General features: G+C 36.7%; 1 protein-coding gene across 2 annotated transcripts in view; it reads left to right on the forward strand.

Annotated features, from left to right (window-relative positions):
- Positions 1–22,786, forward strand: part of LOC150081736 (phosphatidylinositol 3,4,5-trisphosphate 3-phosphatase and dual-specificity protein phosphatase PTEN-like) — a 523,999-nt gene that overhangs the window by 170,351 nt on the left and 330,862 nt on the right. The window contains exon 4 of one of the 2 annotated variants that reach the window (XM_090378836.1): positions 9,341–9,385. The exons of the other annotated variant lie outside the window; for it this stretch is intronic. Coding sequence (XP_090234962.1) covers positions 9,341–9,385 — 45 coding nt within the window. The remainder of the gene's footprint in view (positions 1–9,340; positions 9,386–22,786) is intronic. 2 annotated transcript variants of the gene reach the window in all.

Genomic DNA, 22,786 nt, shown 5'->3' on the forward strand with positions numbered 1-22,786 from the left:
AAGGTAGACAATTTTTATTAATAAAGCAATCTTCCTCCCAATTATTACATATAGCACAAGTGTAAGGTACTATAGAGCCACTTTAGATAAGAATAAAATTAAAAATTAGATTCCATGCGGAGGATTATACTGTTAACCACCGTGAGGAAATGCCTCACTGTTAGTAGTAGTAGTGGCATGTGATGCAAGAAAGTAAGTGTATGAGCTTATGCAGCATCAGCCAACAAAAAAAAAAAATCACACCATTCCCTCCAAATGCCTGTCCAGTTCCTCCTTAAATTTATTTAACCTATCAACTTCCACAATGACAGATGGAAGTTTGTTCCAGCAATTAACCACCCGCTGGCTCAAGGCAAATTTCCGCACATCTATTCTACATCTGTCCTTTCTTAATTTGAATTTATGCCCCCTTAGGTTCGTAATCTGAACAAGTGGAAGGATCCCCATCAGAATTCAGCGTGCTCAACCCATTCAAGGCCTTATACACCTCATTCAGATCACCGCGCAAGTGCTTAGTCTCCAGCCACTGCAATTTGCCGAACTTAAGTCTCTCTTGGTAAGAGGATTCCTTCATTCCCCTCACCAATCTTGTTGCCCTTCTCTGTACATGCTCAAGTAAATCTACATCCTTCCTAAAATGAGGCCTCCAGACCTGTACGCAGTACTCAAGGCGTGGCCTGACCATTGCCTTATACAGAGGGACAATCACCTCCTTCTCCCTGCTAGCAAAATTCCTATATATCATTGACAAAACCCCATGATCTGCCCTGGCAGCCTGTTTGCATTGCTCAGAAAACTTCATATCTGCCTGCACAATTACTCCCAGGTCTTTTTCATTTTCTACCACCTTAAGTACCACACAGTTGGTACGTTTCTCTGGGGTTACTTCTACCCATATGCAGTACTTTGCATTTGTCAAGGTTAAACTTCAGTTGCCACTTCTTAGCCCATCTGCCCAAATTATCTAGATCCTGTTGCAGTAGCACACTGCCATTACTGTCATTAACAACCCTGCCAACCTGCTGTTAGTTCCAACTAGGTCCTGGCAGGGGCACTGCCACTGGACTGATAAATAATTAAACAAGGACTCAACTATAGACTCAAAAAGTTAATCCCTTAAGGATTACCACAAACCTTGAGACTAATATTAAAGAAGAAAGAAAAAGCATAGCAACCACACTCTAACAGCAGTGGCAGAGTAGGCGGGAACACACATACCTAAAGGGGAAATTACTAGGAAGTTCCTGTTTTGTGTCACCTTTTTTCACTTTCTTATTCCAAAGGTGTTTTCCCTTCTGCTTGGAAATTTGCTCATATCCAGCTAGTTCCTTAAAATGGTGACAAATTCCTCCCACCAGTTATCATCCCATTGCACTTCTCTTTCTAAACTAATGGCAAAAACAATTCACCACCAACTCTTAAACTATCCTTTACCTTCCATCTAATCAGTGATTGCCAGTATGGATTCTGTCAGTGTCGATCCACTTATGATAGAATTCGTTCAACCATGTACCATTTCAATGCAAAAGTTTTGTGAAACTCAAGCAGTTGCTCTTGACATTTCAAAGACATTTGATCATGTTGGGCATATAGTTTTTCTCCACTAATGCTGGATGGTTCAGTTCTTTCTCCCACTATTTTACTCTTGTATATTGATGACCTTCTTTCATTTACCAGAAATCCTATCCATAGTTTTGATGATGATGATGATAGCACATTGCATTCCACCTTCCAGTTTGAGAAATATTGCCCTGCACAAACAGCTTTAACTTCTTGAATATCCACCATCAATTCCTTAAATGCTGATGTCCAGGTAATTCTTCATTAGGACAAAGACATCTTATGTGTTTTCAATCCTTCTAAAACTTAGTTTTGTCTTATATCATGCAAAAAGGATTCTTCTGATCCTATGCTTATCTTTGATGTCACTCAGATCTCTAGGCAAAATCATATATCTTTATTGGGGATTGCCCTGATTTCTAATCTCTCTCTTGGCATAAGCACATAAAAAATATTGCTTCCTCTGCATCCAGAAAAATGGGTTTTCTCTTTTGTTCTCAGCATTACACTCTTCCAAACTTTTTTTTTTTTTTTTTTTTTTGTGGATTTGCAATTTGTTCACTCTCTAGGAAGTTAATCCTTGCTTTACGATATTAATCCTTTCCAAAGACACCATCGTATCGTGAAAATATCGTTAATGTAAACCCAATAACACATTGTTTTTTGGTAATTCATTCTAAGACCCCCGGAAGTTGATATTTTTGCTATATAACTTAGCTATTTATTTCTCTAAAATGTAATTTTTATAATGAAAGTTGTACATATTGATTAAAAAAATTGATTAAAACTAATATATTGATTAAAGCACAACGCAAAAAATCACTTCAACCAAAGGATGCAAAAACAAAACATGCGGCCAACACATTTACAAGCACTGCTGTTGGCTGAGAGGAAGGACCATGTGGTCCAATCGGAGACAATCCAGCCCATCCCATCGTAAAGTGAAATAAGTAGGCACCAGTTAACATAATCACTGGTTAGTGGAATCAACTGCTTTAATTTAAAAAAAAAAAACAATTCAAATTATTAAAATGCACTACACTTTCATCATTATCATAAGAATCAATTTTGAATGCCTTTGTGATGTTTTTCTAATGCATAATTCTGGAGGTCACTACCAAAAAACAATATGCAATTTCTGGTTTATTGGGCTTTTCTGTTAGTGCAATCTTTTCTGTTAGTGCAATTATTATAAACACATAGTAAACTCAATCTTATTGCATTTGTGATAATACCGATTGTGGCATTTTATGTTATTATGGTGAAATGTGTTTCACCTTCCTCATCAATCATATAAAAAACATATATAAATTTTCAGAATCTTCATTTACTTTTTTAAGCTTTGTAAACTTATTACTCCCGTATCTCACTTGCGCGTGTCATGCATGTTAGTTGCAATTTGTGCGTGTCACGTTCTTTGTTATTGATTGCTTAACTTTTTACTGTTTTAAATTTTACAACCTCCTCCCCCCTCCAAAAAAAAAAACCTCAGTGAACAGAAATATTGATTAGTTAGTATGTACATATTATAGTATTAATTAAGCTATGTACATAAGCATAAATTTATTTTTATTTTGATAACCTGTGGAAAATGGGTTTTTGATTTTCACATATCATTTAATTTTGTTAATTGGTAATGTAATAAAATGTAAATTTGTGAGCTTTCCTTTTATAGCATGTGGATAATATTCCTCCTAATTTTGCTTATTAGAATTGCCATTTAATAAATTAAAATTCAATTCGCAAACAGGATCACAATGACCTTTGCTTACCACATATCATATAGTGAACAGTATTTTATTACGGAGAGTCCATTATAAAGTGATTTGATCGTATAGGGAACAAGTTGTAAAGAGGTGGTCCACTGTACTTTTGAAGGGCTGCTGATGAGAAAAAATCAAGTGTGTTGAATGTGTATTTAGGATTTTTCAGTATTCTGGTAGTAAATATGAACAAGATGTGTGAGGTCATTAGTAATAGCAAAAGCCTTAGCATCTTTACTAGCAAGATCCATGTAACTAGAAAACCAAAACCAGCTGGAGTTATGAACATTGAAATCACCAAGGAAATTTACCTCACTGTTAGGAAAATTTAGACTGAAGAATAATGAGTTTTTAAAAAAATAAAAAGAAAATGTTTCAATTGATTTTTGTATTTGTGAGAACCAAAGCCACAGTAGGCAAATTTGATAGAATTGGGTAGATATTTTTGCAGATCTCAATTGAGAAAGTCTCTGGTGAGGAATATCAGAGCGGACATATATATAAATACCATCTTTAAAGTGAAATTACTCATAGAGGAGCAATTAGTGCAACTGATATGAGTATTGGATTAGTTGACTGATAATTGAGATTCATAAGAAAAAGTTAGTGGGGCTTGAGAGGTTTCATTGGTGAGATCAACACTGGACTCTAGGTGAAAATGCACACAACTGAAATTGGAACAGACCATTTCATTCAATGATTTGTAAAATGATTAAGGAAGTTTTTGGGTGATTTATATCTTTTTACAGATAAGCTTATTCCATTAATTTGATTATTCGTGATGCATTCAGTAGACAAGGTAAAAGTATAAGATGGGACTTGTATTTATTAATTAAATTTTTGGATAGAGCATACACACAGCAAGAATATGCCCAGATCTAAGGATCTGGCCATATTCTTGTCTGTTACAGTGATTATGGTAACTTTAACAAGTATCCATATCATCAACTCTAATTCTACAGGCTAGCATTGCTGATATGGATATTTTATTAGTTACCATGTTTGTTCAGCTAAACTATCTGTTAGCCTGCCTGCTAAAAGCACTTTAGCACTGTACCCTCAATGTATGGAATATTGGATCTTGCCATGATGCTTACCATAACTCAAATGATCGCATTCATACTGCATGATTGAATAGATGGGGTTTTCTGGTGCTTTGCATTTGGAGACTAAACGTGGAGTTCACTACTTCAGGCTTCCAATAAGCAAAGTGGTCGAATTCCATTTCTCTACCATCTAAAATTATGTAATAATATATGTAAAATAGGGAATATGCATAATATATAATGTAATGATTAATATGTTGATGTAATAATGTAATGTGTGTGTGCTTAGATATTTTCTATATTCCCTTTGAAGTTTAAATATGAGTTTCAGCATCTTCCATATTATAGACATGTTTAATTTCTTAAGAACTTATGTAATTTTATGTCTTTATATAGGGAGGTATTTTGAGGACTGTGCTCAGATACAATGTAGCAATTCCATGCACTTAGCTCCACTAATGGCACGATCAGATAAACCCACTCAGCTGCAATCACTGGTACTTGATATTGTCATTTATAAATCAAAAAGAACACAATGTACTTTACTGAGAATCAGTACTCTTGCCATTATACAGAATTTGGCTTTGATTATTGTTATTTTTATTTGATACTAAAGTCTATCTGCGAAAATATTGATATTTTGGCGAAGTGCGTCATATGTTGTTGCTCTCATTTTTACTCAGTCTGGGAAGTGTAGGAATAGTGATAATGAATCTCTTAATGCTGCTTTTATTGCTATTGATGAACTTGGCATCCCAGATCTTTATTTTATGTAATTATTGATGACTTGTAAATTAAGGTATACTTATAAAGTTGGTATTTAATTGTTGATAATTGGCATCTTTCACTTTTTTACAGGAAATAATTTAATATTTATAATACACACACACACACACACACACACACACACACACACACACACACACACACACACACACACTGTATGGCCAGAAGTATTTGAACACATACAGGTAGTTGCAAAAAGGCTTTTAATTCAAAAACCTTATATAAAGTAGGATCATTGTTGGCCTATAGTAATGTACCATCACTTAGACATACTTCCTACCAATATCAGGTAGGGGTTGACCAGAATTTGCCTCCATTCCTCCTGTAAAGTATATATGCCAGAACCAGTTTGGAAGGAGGCAATTTTGGCTATAGCCTAATCTAACTCCAGTTCATCCTACAGGTGTTCAGTGGGCTTGAGGTCTGAGATTCTCATCCAGCCAGTCTAACTTTTCATTCCTATATGACCCCTGCTGTTATGGACTGTTTTTGTGGTGATATTGATAGGGCCTGTTTTATTAGTACTGCCACAGTGTAGTTAGCACCAAAATGTCTCAAGTAGGGCATGGATTTGTGTTTTTGTCTATCAGTTGACCAAGTCCAAACCAGCTGATTGTCCCATACTATTAGACTACTTCCACCAAACTTCATGGACCAGACAATACTTTATAACAAGAAGTGCTCTCCTAGCATGGTTACGTGTGTCCATCAGAACAAAATAATCGTATGATGAGATTTGCCAGTCCGTAGCACTTGCTACCATTATTCTTGAATCCACCAACATTGGAAATTGCACTACTCAAAATGCTGCTTCACATTTGTAACTTTGATATTGGGATTGTACATAATATCTTTCCATTGAGCAAATGTCTATGCAGTTCTTTACAGATGATTGATATACTGATGATGTTTGTGTGGCCTCTTGACCTGCTCCATGTTTTTCATAGGCAACATGCATAAAGCACAAACTACCTGCTTTATATTTCACTGAACATGTTCTCTGAGGCTGTCAGGCCTATTTTTTTGAGGTGTCACCTGTGGATTTCCATCTTTGAATAACATTCACTACAGTGGATTTTGTGAGTCAGATGAATGAATCACATTTGCACACACAGGTTACTTATGTGGCATCCAAACACCCATTCTTCATACTAGCTTCTAACATACTGCTGCTGCTGCTGCACAGGCAGAGTCACAAGATTTTTATTGATATGCGTTTAGTGCATGGAACTTCTGAATATATTTGTGGGGGGGGGGTGTTCAAACACTTTTAGTCATACTGTGCATGTTACCAGCAATTGTGGAATACAGGTATTGTATAGAATGCGTGGCAAAGTTTGAAATTTTTTTTTTCTTATCGCTATATGATATTCTTATATAAATCAACATAGTTGCCAACTTTTATACAAAAGTATATTGAGTAGTACTATCCTCCCCCTCATCTTGCCATAAAGGAATTTGCAGGGATGTGAAATAACTTAATTGAATCAGTTTTCAATTTTTATATGGGAATATTAGGGAAATATTATCCCCTAATATATTTTTGTTAAAAATGAATTCTAATGGTATAGGAGCAAGATATAGGAGGAAGTTGTATTTCCCCATATGCCCTTGTATAAAAGTCAGTAACTGTGGTTCATTATGCAGTAATATGGCTTTAGTCACTGATGCTCCTAAAACTCTACTACATCAATTACATACATGAAACTTATGTACATAAATTATAGTTTCCAACTTTATACAATAGTGTATGTGGAAATACTACTCCCTGCTTATTTTACTGTTAAATTGTACTACAATACCAGGGAAACTCATAGCAAAGTTGGAGCAAGATCTATAAGTGATAAATACAATATCAAAAAAAAAAAAGTATAATATATAAAAAAAGTTTAAAGTTTATTTTATACTTTAAAGGCATTCTGTACAATTCCTGGATTTTACGCTTTGCTAATCTAACACACTCATATTGACATATACCTACACAGTATCAAGAAAATTGCACAGCTTGGAATGATACATGGTGAATGACCATTACAAATGGAATGTTCAGTATTTGTTCTGTAAGGCTGCATTGTGGAGAAGAACAGCTAGTAGTGTTCATGGTGCTTCATATGGTATCTTCATACATGTGTGTTGGCACATTATAGCCTTAGTTGCTAATGCGCCAATAAAACCCAACCAACCAATCATACATGTGTGTACAAAAGGAATGGAATAATGGACAAGGCATTGAATAATAGGTTTAATTATCAGATAATTTGAACATGCCATCATTACAAAGTAAAACCCCTACCGTCTTAATGTGATACATTCCTGCATCAAAACAGTGATACAAAAAAAATCTCATGTTTTTTGTATCATTGTATCAACATTCAGTTAGCTGACATGTATTCCATGATTCCTTTAAATATCTTCATTTGAAAAAGGTCCAGGAGGTTAAGGTCAGGAAACAGTAGTGGCCATGATGTGGGACCACCACATCCAGTCCATCAGGGAGAATGCTATGTCTAAGTACTCTGATGTCTGTCTGTCTCCAGAATGTGCTAATGTTTAGAACCACATCACATACTGATTCAATGAAGGCTGACCATTTGGTAGCTTTTTCATGGATGTTTTGAGAAATGCATAATTTCTGGAATTCAAATGATTTGGGGGTAGATATGGCAAACAGGATATTGCTAAAGTTCCATGCAATATGTTAATGCCCCACTGTATTTTTGATGTTATCATTCCAATGTGTGATGAGGCTTGCCATGTTACTGTTCATGGTGTTGCAGTAGTTGAACATTCCCTTTTTGGCAAGCTATACTGCTTTTTTGCTCCACATTATTCATTATACCAGCATGTTACTGCAGCAACCACTTGCAGATCTAGATCTGGTCAGCAGTCACCAGGTGGGCAGCAAATCTTTTACTCCCGCATAGTAAAATGGATGCATATTTTATGTACAGATGTGTTTTTGTGAATAATACCAAACTTCCTGAAGAGCAAATATATTCTGTGTAGAATAGTATGCTATCACTGCCAGTATTTCCTCTTTCACTTATGGTTTTGCACAGTGTGGGTGACCTGTAGTACTGGTATCACCTGGTAATGTGCTTGCCTATTTCTCTCTCCCTCTCTCTCTCGTGTGATGATTATGGCATACCAGATAGTGTAACAAACAGACTTGCTGCACAGTAGATACATTTTATAATACTTGTTTATATTGAGTTTATTACAAAACTTGATTCTAATAAATGGAGACAACTTTTCTGATAATTATTCTTGACTGCAGTCTTTAAATAGGCAAGTCATGACTCTGGCATCCAGCCACGTACCACTATAGCAAGTGATTTGCATACATCCATGTGATCTACTACTATGTTCTTACAGCACAGTTTCAGTATGTGTAAAGGTTTCACCACTCTGATATTGTCATAGGAGTCTATTCTGCTTTATTACTGATGTATAAACAAACACAGGGAAGCAATTAATGGGTGATGCAGAATTATTTGTTTCACTTTGCTCATTTTTAGTGCATCTAAAATGCTTACACTTTTGATTGTAACAATAGTACTTGTGTTCTGGTATTTTTAATTCATTTCATAATCATTTTGTTAAATAACAACATACTAATGGCATACATGTATGAGTAGAATAGCAATACCACCACATTCTGAACTGGCTGGATTCGGGCTACTACCCTAAGGGGACTTAGAACAGGTTCAGAAACTGAATCACACATCAATGTCACTGTCATTGCCAGATAGATCATTCTTTATGGGATCCACCCATAGATGCTTCTTTGGGTGACTTACACATTGCTTCTTGCATTTTTTTATAGTATTGTCATAATCAATGTTAGGAAAGAACGAAATAGGAATAACACTGACTGATTTTGGCTCAGCATGGTAGATGCACATTCGTCCCCACACTGCAGCTTTGTGAACAGACAATTTAACTCGTTATTCCATGCTTGATTCTTAGTTCTTTTCCCTTTTATACATATCTGAATATATGATATAAATACTGATGGCAATTTTTCTACAACTTAGTCTCACAGTGCAGTACAGTATATTCCATTTGCAATAGTCTTTTATGAACAATTGTTTCATGTCAGACCTACGTACAATTTTCTTGATACCTTATATATGTGTACACACAGTATATATTTGTTAATTTATATTTAACTTTATTTTATAGATTTCTAGATTCCAAGCACAAAGATTGTTACAAAATTTATAACCTGTAAGTATATACCTAAATACCATACTTAGTGAGGTTATTTGGAGAATAATAAATAAAAGTAATTTTCTATTAGGGCATTCAAAACTGCTGAAATGGTTAATTTTAGTTTGTTTTTAGCATTGCACTGTACTTTTTGAAAGAATTTTGGAAAGCATCAACAAAAAAAAACACTATTCTTGCTGTAAAGACCATTTTGTCTTATATTATTATTATACAAATCTCAGAGTGTGCATAGCTAGCAGAGGAAACAAGACACTCTTTGCAAGCATATGCGTTTTCATTATGTGCTTTCCAAAAATTAAAAAATGCAAATGCAGTAAAAACAAATATTTGTGTTTAAATGAAATTAAATTTAAAAAACGTTTGAACTGTGAAATAAATGCAGCAAATTAAATAATGCTGTTAATAGAGTTATAGGTAAGGCAGGGTATTTTTCTGCCTCTATGAACCTAACTACCCTGTATCAAAACAAAAGTAATTAAATAAAAAAATAAATATAAAAATAAGATTAAGAAAAGAGAAGAACCAATGCAACACTCATCATCGGAGAAGTGAACATGCAGCTCCTTGCCCAAAGAGACACATGCCCAGACCTCAAAGAACAAGTGCTACTAGAATAATAACACAAAAATACCAAAAAAGAAAGAATTAGAGCACATTTGTGAACTCTGAAAATTTTATTATTTTCAGAGTTAACAAATGAACAATTATTTTATTTATTCATTTTTGTTTTGATATAGGGGTGATTAGGTTCATAGAAGCAGGATAGCATCTAATCTTTAGTCCTGTGTGGGCCCACTGTATTAGACTTGCACACCTGACCCACATTGTTTGTACCTGCGATAAAAAAAAATAAAAAAAATAAAAAAAATATATATATATATATACACCGATAAGCCAAAACATTATGACTACCTACCTAATATGATGTTGGTCCTCCACGTGCAGCCAAAACAGCTCATACATGGCGAGGCATGGAAGCTACAAGATTTCTAAATGTGTCTTGTGGTATCTGGTATCAACATGTAATCAGCAGTTCCTTTAACTCCTGTAAGGTCTGTGGTTGAGACACTGCAGATCGGAGTTACTGTTCCTACACAAACCACAGATGCTTAATGGGGTTGAGTCTGGGGAATTTGGAGGCCAGGACAATACCTGGAAGTCTTTCTCATGTTCTGCGAACCAGTCTCAAACAATCTGGGCAGTGTGGCATGGTGCATTATCCTGCTGAAAGACAGCACTGCCAGAGGGGAAGACCACTGCCATAAAAGGATGTACCTGGTCAGCAGTGATGTTTAGGTAGGTGGTATATGTCAGAGTGCCTGGCACATGGATGATTGGACCCAGGGTATCCCAGCAGAACATTGCCCAAAGCATGACACCGCCACCAGCTTGTTTTCGTCTCACGGTGCATCCAGGCACCATCACTTCCCTGGGTGAACAACACACACATTTTCGGCCGTCCACATGGTGCAACAGGAAACATGATTCATTGGACCAGACGACCCCCTTTCAATCGCTCAAGGTTTATTATATTAAAATTTTTTAAATTTTAATATAATAAACATTGAATATGCAACATTCAATAAAGTGTGATGTCCTGTAGATTATGTACAATCTGTAGAATTGTAGTATGTAGAAAGATCAATATTCCAACAGATTGAGTCTGTCAATCTGTGGTCCCAGTTTTCCCCGAAAACATAACCCCCCCAGGCAGGGAATTCACCCCTGGTTGAGAACCCCTCTTGTATGTAATACATACAGATACAAAACAATTAAATCGGAAAAAAAAGAAACCTATTCATAATATAATTAGTTTTACAAATTTTTGGTAAGTTGTTGTGAGTAAAAAATCAAGTTTCCAGCTTCGGCTGTATACTTCTTCTTTCTCAGATTAGAAATCCAGATGTAGAAAATTCTTTCATTTGCTATTGGCAAGAATAGAAAGAATTAAATTCCTCCAGTTCTGTATCACAGGAAAAGTATGCACTTCATGGAGACCATATAAAACTATCTATCCTAAAATGTTACCTACCATGTCGACCCCGATGATACAATATAATAAGCAGAAATATGGAGGATTGCATCCACTAATTGTCTCCTTCCAACCTCCAACTTCACTTTCAGGTTCTGAATACTCATTATTTTTTTCTTAATTACATATTCTTTATTTTATATCTTCATATACCTTGTGAAGTGTTGAAGTTTGCAGATGAAAGAAAGGTTGGCAGGGTTGTTAATGACAGTAATGGCAGTGTGCTACTGCAACAACATCTAAAAAATTTGGAAAGATGGGCTGAGAAGTGGCAACTGAAGTTTAACATTGACAAATGCAAAGTACTGCATATGGGTAGAAGTAACCTCAGAGGAACATACCAACTGTGTGGTACTACCCTTAGAGTGGTAGAAAATGAAAAAGACCTGGGAGTAATTGTGCAGTCAGATATGAAGTTTTCTGAACATTACAGACAGGTTGCAAGAGCAGGTCATGGGGTTTTGTCAATGATGTACAGGAATTTTGCTAGCAGGATGATTGTCACTTGTATAAGGGAATGGTCAGACCACGCCTTGAGTACTGCATACAGATCTGGAGGCCTCATTTTAGGAAATATGTAGATTTTCTTGAGCGTGTACAGAGAAGGGCAAGATTGGTGAGGAGAATGAAGCTTCCTCTTACCAAGAGAGGCTTAAGTTCTGCAAATTGCAGTGGCTGGAGACTAGGCACCTGCGAGGTGATCTGATCGAGGTATATAAGGTCTTGAATGGGTTGAGCACGCTGAATTCTGATTGGATTCTTCCACTTGTTCAGATTACAAACCTAAGAGGGCATAAATTCAAATTGAGGAAAGACAGCTGTAGAATAGATGTGCGGAAATTTGCCTTTAGCCAGCAGGTGGTTAATCGCTGGAACAAATTTCCATCTGTCGTTGTAGAAGTTGATAGGTTAAATAAACTTAAGGAAGAACTGGACAAACATTTAGAGGGAATGGTTGTGTAAATTTTTTTTTTTTGTTTTTTGGCTGATGCTACATAAGCTCATATGCTTGCTTTCTTGCATCACATGCCATGATTACTATTACTATGGCCTAAATTGACTGTGGGCCATAAAAATTAAAATCTCGTGAAATCATTATATCCATATTTATATCTCAAAAGTATTTGAATATGAATAGACATTTTATAAAAATAATTTTAAGAAACAGTAAAAAATTAGGCTTAGTTTTTTACAGTAATTTTGAATTTTCAATGACGCAATGTAGTCCTACAAACTTGGTGTAATTATTTGGACCCTATTAATGTTGAATGAAATCTTTCAGTTTTATACTGAAAGATTTCATTTTATGTCAATTCAGTTTATAATTCTCCAGCACTTTAGTGCAAACTCATAATATTTTATTGCACTTCTCAATTGCAAAACAATAACAATAACAACAACAAAATAGCACCATAATCAAAAATAATTCAAAAATTAAAAAAGAATTTTTATTTATTTTTTTTCTACTTTTCATGTGTTTGCCAGTGCGATATTGAGATGGGGAAGTTAAAGATAATAATTTTATCTAGAAAACTAATCTTGCCTTTTAGGAAAATTCACATATTTATAAAGAAAAGTGATAAAGTGATAAATAAAATGAAAAATGATAAATTAACACAATTTATAAAGTGGTGAATTAGTATTTTGTGTAATTCAAAAATTGCACAATAAAAATAAATTACATACCTGATAATTTAACAAATAATAATATGTAGGAAAAAAATAATAATAATAAAAACAGTTACTTTTTGAATTATATTATAAAGTATGATAATTTTTTGGCATTATTTTGATAAATTATTTATATTCAAAAACTGGAACTACACCCAACCTGCAAAGCACAAAATTACTGAAACCCAACCCACATTATGGGTAACCTGCAGGTAACAAACCTGATTCAAGGAATCTACTTGCCTTACCCGTAACCCTGTTAATGGCATTAATTAATTTGCTGTATTTAATTTTGTGATTCTAGTGTTTCATAAATCTAACTTAATTTAAATTCTTAGATATATATTTTTTCAGTAGTACAGGAGACACAGATAAAAACAATAAGGTTTAAGCAAGAAATCCTTTAATACTGGTAAGTTAATTAAAACAAAATGAATAAATCTACCAAAAACATTCGGACTTGTGTAGTCTTTCTTCAGTTGGGAAATGAGTGTTATTATAAAATGAAGAATACCAGGCACCCAGCCATGGTGGTCATGTGAGGTGAAACGTATGACAAGGGTGCAGGTAACAATCAGTTGGAAGTAGAGGCTTGTGGTAGTGTTTGAGTGTGAAGTGTTTGAGTATGAAGTGTCTGCCAACATTTATCATTCTGGAGGATAACTTCTTCCATGATGGGATGGATGCCCTCCTTTATTTTGGTTCAAGGCACCTGGACAACAGTGTCAGAATTGGTCAATAATTTCAACGTGCCGGTAAGGATCAAGGCTGTGCTTCGCAATCACAGAGTGTTCTGAATATGCAGAATGGATTGCTCTCTCTGATGTTCGGAGATTCGATCTTGGAGCCTCCTGCAAGATTCCCCGACATAGCAGCCAGTCCAGTCATAGCAGGAAATGCGGTACACTGAACCGCTTCGCCAAAGGGTGGGGGATTGGCATTTTTCCCCTCGAGAGGAGGGACTAAAACTTCCTGCTTGGTAGCTGCAAGCACTTTTTCCTGTGGGCCCGTAAGAAAATGTTACCAACGTTGGATTCTAAATGAGAAGCCTTCAGGGACTTAATTTTGGAGGCTACGAATCTACTAGGCTTTTCTTTCCAACTAAGAAATACTGTTCAAGGTTCAGCCCTAAATGGATGTCAGACGAATTAATGAGGCTCGTGGCAGAGAAAAAAGAATGTATGGGATGCATATAAAGTATCATGTGACACAAAATCCTATGGCAGGTATAAACTAGTCTGTAATCAAGTCACAAAGGAGTTTAGGCAGGCAAAGGCAGATTACGAGAAATCTTTGGCATAGGATGCAAACAAAAACAGCAAAGAGTTCTTTATTTATGTAAACTCTAGAAGGAAAGGGATGAATCAGATTGGACAACTCAACATAGGTGGGTTAACTATTGATGATCATGCTCAGGTAGCTGGCAAACTGAATGAGTATTTTGCATCTACAGTCACACATAAGGAGTCATTCTATGAGGGGAGTGCCAGAAGTTTATTAAACGCTAACAGGGAGCTATGTGATTTTATAATAACTGAGAGCAAAGTGGAGGAGAAATTGTTGAAGTTAAACACGAGTAAGGCACCTGGGGTGGACAGGATCTATCCAGTTATATTAAAGGAGGCAGCAAAGGAAGTAAGCAGATCCTTAGCCATAATTATGAGAGCTTCCTTGGACTCGAGGAAAGTCCCCATGGACTGGAGGTATGCAAATGTATCACCAATTCAGGTGTTCAAAAGGTGACACAAGTAACTACAGACCTGTTAATTGAACTTCTGTTCTGGGGAAAATAATGGAATCACTAGTTAAAGAAGCATTGCCGAATCATCTAGACAAGAATGCAGTAATAGTTAAGTTTGTTAAAGGGAGGTCTTGTCTGACCAATTTGATTGGATACTATGATGTGGTCACAAAGGAACTGAATGCCAAAAATAATTTTGATATCATATACTTGGATTTCAGGAAAGCTTTTGATACTGCACATGGAAGACTGCTGTATAAATTGGAGAGGTATGGCATTCAGGGTAAGTTGCTACAATGGATAAAGGCCTGATGTAGCCGAGTGATTAGGAGCGAGAGTATATAGCATGCGTTCCTTGAGTGGACCGCAGTTCAAGCCCGTGACTACTAAATATGATACATATTTGTATTGATGATTTATTGTAAACTCTACTGATTTAGTTGTCGTGCCGGAGTATGAACAGAAAATTAAATTTAATTTTTTGAGTAGGAGATGACAGAGTGGTAATCAATGGACACTGCTCTTCGTGGACAAATGTTAGTGGAGTATCCCAGGGTTCGGTGTTGGGCCCATTGTTGTTTTGTATATTTATCAATGATATTGATGAAGGTATACCAGATTTAATGGCCAAGTTTGCAGATGATACAAAGGTTGGCAGGGTTGTTAACGACAGTAAAGACAGTATGCTACTCCAACTGAATCTAGATAAGTTGCGAAAATGGGCCGAGAAGTTTAACATTGACAAATGCACAAAGTACTGCATATGGGTAGCGATAACCAAGGAGAAACGTACCAACTGGATGGTTCTGCACTCAGGGAAGTGGAAAGTGAAAAAGACCTGGGGGTAATTGTGCAGCCAAATATGAAGTTTGCTGAACAGTGCAGATGGGCCGACAGGGCAGGTCATGGAATCTTGTCAATGATATATAGGAATTTTGCTAGCAGCGACAGGGAGGTGATTATCCCGTTATACAAGGCAATGGTCAGGCCACTCCAAGAGTACTGTGTACAGATCTGGAGGTCTCATTTTAGGAAGGATATAGAGTTGCTATTACGAGTACAAAGAAGGGCAACAAGATTGGTGAGGGGAACAAAGGGGTGCTCTTATGAAGAAAGGCTTAAGTTCTGTAAATTGCAGCGCCTGGAGAGTAGGCACCTGTGAGGTGATCTGATTGAGGTGTATAAGGCCTTGAATGGGTTGAGTAAGCTGAATGGGTATGGGATTCTTCCTCTTGCTCAGACTAAGAACCTGAGGCGGGCACAGTTTGAAATTGAGGAAAGATAGTTGTAGAATAGATATGCAGAAATTTTCCTTTAGCCAGCGAGTAGTTGATTGGTGGAATAGGGTTCCATCTCTTGTTGTGGAAGCAAATAGCCTAAATAAATTTCAGGTTGAGCTTGACAGGTATTTGGAATGAATTGACGGGTGAAATGGGAACGTTTCATTTATTTTTTGGTTGATGCTGCATAAGCTTGAATTCTTGAATTGTGTGCCTCTACTAATTCTAATGCTAAAACATTGCTCGGAAGAGCTGGAGAGTTGCGTGTTTGTGGATTTGCCAGATCCTATATCCTTTTTGGTCACTATGTTGATGATGTGTTTGTCGTCATTCCCCGCTGATCAGCGGACTGACTTTTATGACACCTCAATTCTCTGTCGCCCTTTATCCAATTCACCATTGAACTGGAGTTAGGCAATATGCTCCCATTTTTAGATTCTCTTGTTCGATGCAAGGGCATGTGGTTAAAAACTTTTGCAAACCAAAGAGTGCTGACCAATTCACTAACTGCTGGTCAGCAAGCTCACAGCCAGCTTCTTGGTACCCTGCAAACCCTACTCACCCACACCTGGACTCATTACAGTTCAGTGGATGAAGGATGCAATGAGATTATTGAAATAAAAGCAGATCCCTGCAAGTGCCCTAGATTAGTGTGACCTGCAGGCCCATGACCGCACAGCACACCCTAGGGCCCCACGTAGCGGTGGCACTACCTCAACTGCCATTATACACCACTACCCGGGCATGTCACAACAGCTCTCTAAAATCTGACTGGTCAATGGGTTAGTGCTTGCAGCTATTTACCAGGTCCGTCCTCTCAAGGGTAAAAACACTGATCCCCACCTTTTGCAAAGCGGTCCAGTTTACTGCATTTCCCACCACTACTGCACTGGCTACTATGTTGGAGAAAATGGCAGGAGGCTCCAAGATCGCATCTCTGATCATGAGAGATCAATCCGGTCCGCAGATTTGGAACACTCGGTGATCATGGAGCACTTCTGGTCTTCCCGACACTACCGTCACCACATCTGGCTGGAATCGCTCCACATTTCCTGTTGATCAGTTGCCTTTAACCGAAATAAAGGACGACACATCCATCCAATCATGGGAGTATTTATCATCCAGAATGATAAGCATTGGCACACGCTTCATACTCAAACACTAAAGTTAAAACCACAAGTCTGTACTTCCAACTGATTGTTTCCTGCATGTGTTTCACCTCACATGACCACCATGACTGGGCACCTGGTATTCTTTATTTTATAATAATAATTTCCCAACTAAAGAAGGCCTACACAAATCCAAAAGCTTTTGGTAGATTTATTTATTTTGTTTTGTTTTGCTTAACTTACCAGTATTAAAGGATTTTTTGCTTAAACCTCATTTTTTTTTATCCGTCTCTCCGGTACTACTGAAAAAATTTATATCTTAAAATGAATCCCAGAGACAGAGGCCCTTTCCAATTTAATTTAAATTGATATTACTGTTTTCATCCCCACAATAAAATACTTATGTTTCCTGCATTCATCACAATTTGACTCTATTTTAATATAAATTCCGATTAACATTCTTCACTAATTATTATGTAGTCCATCCACTTCATCATGCTTGTTGGAGGATAATTTGCAGTGTGGATGGGTAGGAGGACACGAGGAAACTAACATGGCATTTAAAATAACAATAACATTCTTGATTTTTTTTCTTGTGTGAAAAAATGCCATCAGAGTTTGTCAGTTGTTTCATTACTGATTATTTTTTTACATTGTTAATCATTAGCTAAGCATTGAAGAAGCAGAAATTTTGATTGGGATTATTATTTATTTATTTATTTTTTTTTTGATTATTTAAATATGCAAGAGGTTTCAACTATAAAAGAATGTATGCACTACTATGCCTACTCAAGCCTGAATAATGTTTTTATTAATTATGTTCGAATTTATACTTAATAAAGCAAATGAATAGATGGTTATTGAATGTGCTGATAACTTAAAAGAAGCATTTTAGGGCTAAGCCTCGGGTTGTGCAGAAGTTAACTAATGTACAAGTTAGTCAAAATGCATCATTGTAGTATGCAGCAACTATTAAAGTAGTTAAGAACTGGCACCACCCAGATGGCAACATTACAAAGCTAATTGGCTTCTCAACTGTGAGTGGGCAGATACCCTAGTGTTGACCCATGCAACCTGAGGCTTTAGCCCAAAAATGCTTTTAAGTTTAATCTACTTGCATACCAGCAAGCATCTCTCATATTGTGAAGTTATACTTCATAACTTCACAATATGAGAGATGTTGTGAAGTTATGTTGCAATGATGACAATCCATAACTGGATTGTCATCATTGCAACACCAGGGTGCCTGCCCATCCACCATTGAGAAGCCAATATGCTTCAAAATGGTGCCATCAGAGTGGTGGTATCCACCTAGAATAAGTAACAATCGTCTTCTCCATTGGTGAAGTGTTACTTATTTGAGATAGTGCAATATCATGGAAACTCATTAGGAAGGTATCCACAATATGAGATATACTTAAAGCCAGCGGGTGGTTGGTTGGTGGAACAGACTGCCATCCCTTGTGGTGGAGGTTGATAGCCTAAATAAGTTTAAGGCTCAGCTGGACAGGTATTTTGAACGAACAGAGGGGTGAAGTGGAAGTGGTTTTTTTTTTTTTTTTTTTTGGCTGATGCTGCATAAGCTTGCTTTCTTGCATCAAATGCCTCTACTAATGCTAATGCTAAATGATGTCAATTCTAAAGCACTTCAGTAGTTGCTGTGTACTAAAATGATGAATTTGCACTAACTTGTATGTCAGTATAACTTCTATACAACCTGAGGCTTTAGCCCTAAAATGCTTTTAAGTTTAATCTACTTGCACACCATCAGGCATCTCTCATATTGTGGAGTTATACTTCATAACTGGATTTTCATCATTGCAACACCAAGGTACCTGCCCATCCACCGAAGAGAAGCCAATAAGCCTCGAAACTGTGCTGTCTGTGGGTGCTTGATGCTGCCCAAGTTACTGAGTATAGGTAACTTCCCCAATGGGGAAGCATTGCCTATTTATGAGTGAGGAGTCTGTCCCTTTCCTCTTTCGATGGCATTTATGTTTCCTCTCTTACTATTACTTTCCTCTACCTTTTTGCTTTCCTAAGTCTAATAGGGACAGATATGTGGATAACATAGCTTTTTATCCCAGTGGTGGGAACCAAAAATTTTAAAACCCGGTTCTCTATGACCTTATTCCCCCTTTTCAAGGTAAAAAGAAAAACCAAACATAAACGAAAAGTAATGCAGCTCACATGCTGTTCGGTGTGAAACAGCCTTTAGTGACCGGTTTAGCAAACTCAGAAAATTTTAGGAACAGGTTTGCACAAACCGGCTGAATCCCACCACTGGCTAAGTGTCAGACAACATTAACTACAAAATTGCATTTTTATTTTGAGACAACTTTATACAAATAATAATGCATATTATATCATAGAAATGTATTTCTCTAGTCGTTTACAAGTTAGCTTGAGCTGTAAGCACATTTCTGGTAAACCAAGAAAATGTGAAATGACCTTTTCTTGGTTAATTACAAAAACGATTATGCCATTAATGCACATATAAAACAAAAACTCATACATAAATCATATCTACAAGGATGTGTGCAGAAGAAAATAGTGAAAATATGGTTACGGTATTTGATAAATTCACCTTTGTTTAAATTCTACAGCATAAGTGAGTGACGATTTCTTGGGGACAAATGATGATAGTCAACAGAAACATTCAGATAAAATTGTGGAACCTGTCAACAATGATGATGAACTATTGTTAATTCAACAAGAAACATTATTATTGTCTGAAGATAAATATTCATGTATATCACTGGGTCAGAAACGATCTCCAACAAGTTTCATATTTGATATATATGCAGAAGAACTTTCTTTTCTAGCTGTATATTTGGGACATGCACAAAAATTTAAAAATTTATTTAAAATTACTCCCTTTATGATGGCATCGAGTGAAATTCGTAGATCTGATCATCGTGGAGTAACTCCCCAACATTTGTCATATATGTTGGGGAGTAACTCCCCAACATATATGGCAGTTAAAATTATGCAAATGCGTACTGCGAAAATCTGTAAATTACATATAAATCAGTAGGAATAACAGCTAACTGCTCATTCTATATTGGAATCGAAGGAATTTATGTTATGTTATTATTTGGTTTTTAGGAGCATTAGCAACTAGGGCCATATTGCTCTGGGGATATGCGGTGGTCATTCCTTGACCTTTCCGCATCCTCCATATTTGGTGGTCACGGGCTCGAACACCGGTCTAATCAAGAAGCGTGTGCTACGCACTGCTGCTCTTGCTTACCTGGCTACGGAGGTGCCGAAGTAATTTATAAACAAGTTATTAGAGATTTTGGGAATTAGTACAAATTGTTCGACAGTCCGATTGTACATTTTCTAAAATTCTTACAAAAATAGGCAATGGAGAAGCGTTATTACCAGATTAACTTAAAATTATAGAATCGAAATTTGTTACCAAAGAAGATGCTACTAATTTATGTCCGCAAGGGATTCGAAATAAAATTCATAAAATGTCAGTAACTGAAATTGTTGGACTACCATACACTCCACCATTATTGAAAGGAAAACCGTACATGATTACTACAAATATAGATGTGGTCAATGAATTGGTAAACGGTGCAATTGGTACTTTATATTTCGAATTTGAGGATGATGAAACAGTTAAACGAGTATGGATGAAAATTCTTGAGTCAAAAATAGGACATAACTGTCAATCTCATTATAAACAATATGTGAAAGATAAACATTTACCTAGTCAATCCTTACCAATTGTAAAATGATCAACTAAGATTCCATTCAAGAACAATAGGAAATTAACATGTAGACATACACAATTTCCTTTAGTATGTGCTTGTGCTTTGACTATACATAAATCTCAAGGAGGGACCTTCAACAAAGTCGTAAATAATTATGAGATAGATCATCAACAGCAACTTGTATACGTGGCATTAACTCGAGTGACCTCATTGCAAGGTTTATATATTACAAATCCCCACGACGATTTCACATTTCATCCCATCAAAGCTACTATTAATATAGAACTTCGTGCTGAACTAGATCACTTGAAAAATAATAAGCTACCACCTCTACAGGATGAACTGCAAGGTTTCATACAAAGTGGCATATCTATATCGTCAATGAAAGTACAAAGTTTACAGGCCCATGTTCGAGATATTGAAATGGACACAATCTTATAGCAGTCCAAAATATTGATATTAAGTGAATCATTGTTTAAGTAATATATGATGAACATATTACTTAAACCATTCCAATGTGTGACTCAATTTAAAAAGTCTGATGTTCGTAGTGGTGGGTGGTTGGTTGGTTGGTTGGTGTCGTGTCCATTTGAAGTCAAATTGAACCATGCGCTGATATCACTGCTTTAGCTAAGTCCACAATCTTTTCGTTATAAAGTTCTCCCTGAAAAGGGGATTCGTCCATGCTTTGCAAAGTCGCCTGAATTGCAGGACAGCTGAAGATGTGTTCCGGAGTAAGCTGTTCTTTCGGACAGTTTCTGCAAAGTTTATAAGTTCTGGTACCATCCGCACTAATTTTCATGCCTGCCATGTGTCGAGTTCTCAGTCTGGCAATGGTCTTAGTGATGTTCCTATTTGCATTAATCTCGCAGATTTGGTGATCAGTTTCTATATGTTTCTGTCTGAGTCTGTGTCTGGCGATGGCGTTAGCATCATCTAGAGTTATGGTTTTTGAGGTGTTGTGATTTAAGTTTCTTGCCTCTTTTGCCAGTTTATCGGCCGCCTCATTTCCTTCTATACCCACATGCGCAGGCATCCACTGTAGTGTGCAGCTCTTTCCCAATTGATGAACTGTCTCCAAATGTCGGTGAATGTCCTGTGTGAGTCCTGTGCGTCCATGTTTTATTGCCAGCAGGGCCGCTCTTGAGTCGCAGAAGATTACAAGCCCTCTGGCTCTGTCTATGTCTCTTAGTGAAATATAACTATTTAGGGCCTCAAGGATTGCCCTTAGCTCACATGTAAAGTTAGAGGCGATGCTGCCTGCACCTATGCTTTGTTGCATTTTTGTAGTATTTGTCAGGGTGGTGTGTATGCCTGCTCCGCCCTTGAGGATCGTCTCGTCAGAGGATCCATCGGTATACATCTGTACTAAGTCACGCCTCGAATAAGTCTCAATTGTTTTGATTCCTATAGCTTTGACAATGGTCTCGATTTCTTTTTTTGTGTAGTGTTCCACGAGATCCAAGTTTATTGTGGTATCTTGGGGGATGCAAGATGGTAAGGTGGGCTCTTGAAGTATGTCATATTTTGTGAGTTCAAGATCAAGACTTTCTCTGATTTCCTTATCGTATTTCATGGTAGATGACCTTTTGAGTCTTGACCTGCAGTTCCAATTTATAAAGGTCCTACGGGAGATATGATCAATATCTCTGCTGTTAGCCTTATTAGTGAATTTAATTGTGTGATATCTTCTTCTTTGATTTAGTGTCTGAAGGCCGCATTCCCGCTCTGCTTTGGTGTTGTTTGTAGACGAAACAGCCCCGATGATTATTTTGGCTGCTCTTGCTTGGATCCTGTCCAGTTTTCCAAGTGCAGACTCAGAAGCATGCACCCATATTGG

The sequence above is a fragment of the Mastigoproctus giganteus genome, chromosome 8, assembly GCF_048544385.1.
Source record: "Mastigoproctus giganteus isolate SK-2022 chromosome 8, ASM4854438v1, whole genome shotgun sequence".
NCBI classification, from domain to species: Eukaryota; Metazoa; Arthropoda; class Arachnida; order Uropygi; family Thelyphonidae; genus Mastigoproctus; species Mastigoproctus giganteus.